The sequence below is a fragment of the Engraulis encrasicolus genome, chromosome 19, assembly GCF_034702125.1.
Source record: "Engraulis encrasicolus isolate BLACKSEA-1 chromosome 19, IST_EnEncr_1.0, whole genome shotgun sequence".
NCBI classification, from domain to species: domain Eukaryota; kingdom Metazoa; phylum Chordata; class Actinopteri; order Clupeiformes; family Engraulidae; genus Engraulis; species Engraulis encrasicolus.
In genome coordinates this window covers 27,428,023-27,429,391 of record NC_085875.1, presented here as the reverse complement: position 1 = coordinate 27,429,391, position 1,369 = coordinate 27,428,023, and the positions used below count along the sequence as shown (strand labels likewise).

Here is a 1,369-nt window from a genome sequence, read left to right as displayed (position 1 = left end):
TGCCATTTTCATGACTTGTAAGGTTCCGTTGGGCAAGTCCCTCTGTCTTTGGTATTGCAAAAGTCTCTCTCTCTCTCTCTTTCTCTCTCTCTCTCTCTCTCTCTCTCTCTCTCTCTCTCTCTCTCTCTCTCTCTCTCTCTCACTGGGCTGCCTATGTGACAGTATTCATTAGTTTCACAATTCAATGAGATATTTGAGATATATTGTACTGTATAATGTAAGGAAAACTCAATTTAACCTTCCCCCTCCTCTCTCTCTCTCCCTCCCCCTCCCCTCTCTCTCTCCCTCCCCCTCCCCTCTCTCTCTCCCTCCCCCTCTCTCTCTCTCTCTCCCTCACCCTCCCCTCTCCGTCAGGTGATAAATATGAGCTGCATGCAGGAACGGAGTCCACTCCGAGCGTGGTGGTGCACGTGTGCGAGAGCGAGGAAGAGGTGGAGGAAGAGGCCCGTCCCAAGATGAAGATCGTCCAGACCCGCCGTCCCGAGGGCCAGTCCGCCCAGGTCTTCAACTAAACAACCCCACAACCCAGCACCCAACCCACAGCGACCCACAACCCCACCGTCAGACGGGGCGAATCTCCACCCTCTTATCTCTCTCTCTGCCTCTCTCCGCCACTCGGGGAACGGGCACCCTTCATTTCAGTTAACAACTAAAAAAACGACACTTTTGAAGAAAAAAAAAAGCATAACATACGAACGAACGAAAGAACGAACTGCAGGTAATGTTTGTGAAGTGCGAACAGACAAACAAGACCGATGGACAGACGGATGGATGGATGGATGGATGTATGGCTGGATGGATGGATGGATGGGTGGAGAGATGGAAAGGCAGTCGGAGATGGCCTACACCGTCCGATGATGCTTCTGCACGAGCTCTCATCACAGACGCACAGGCCCCTGGGGCCCCTCATGACCCCCTCTCCCCACCCCCACCCCCCCAAAACACACACACACACACACACACACACACACACCCTTTACACACACAACTGACTCTCTCACACACACATACAGCCACCCCCTTTCAAAGGGCACCTCTGTCTCTCTCTCCCCTGTCATCTTATCATGTAGAGTATAGCTCCTGTCTGTAAGTAGAGACCATCAGTAGCTAACACTAGACAATACAGTAGAGGTAGATAGATAGCTCTCCCAAAGGTATTTACATAGATCACATGCTCTTAAGTGCGGTTTGCCACTTAAGACAGAGATCACTTTATGCTTGAAACCATTATGGTTTATTGTTTTTTCCACTTTGCTTTTCTCTTTCTTTTTGTTAAAAGCGAAGTGTTATTATTATTACTACTACTATGGCTATTATAAATACCTTTCCGTCTGTCTGTCATGTTTCTCTCTCGTCTCTCTCACTCCCT

At 49.2% G+C, this 1,369-nt stretch overlaps 1 protein-coding gene across 1 annotated transcript in view; it reads left to right on the top strand.

Annotated features, from left to right (window-relative positions):
• Nucleotides 1-924, top strand: part of rcan3 (regulator of calcineurin 3) — a 78,329-nt gene extending 77,405 nt beyond the window's left edge. Inside the window, exon 4 of the mRNA XM_063224109.1 lies at nucleotides 355-924. Coding sequence (XP_063080179.1) covers nucleotides 355-512 — 158 coding nt within the window. The 3' untranslated portion in view covers nucleotides 513-924. The remainder of the gene's footprint in view (nucleotides 1-354) is intronic.
• The last annotated feature ends 445 nt before the right edge of the window (nucleotides 925-1,369 follow it).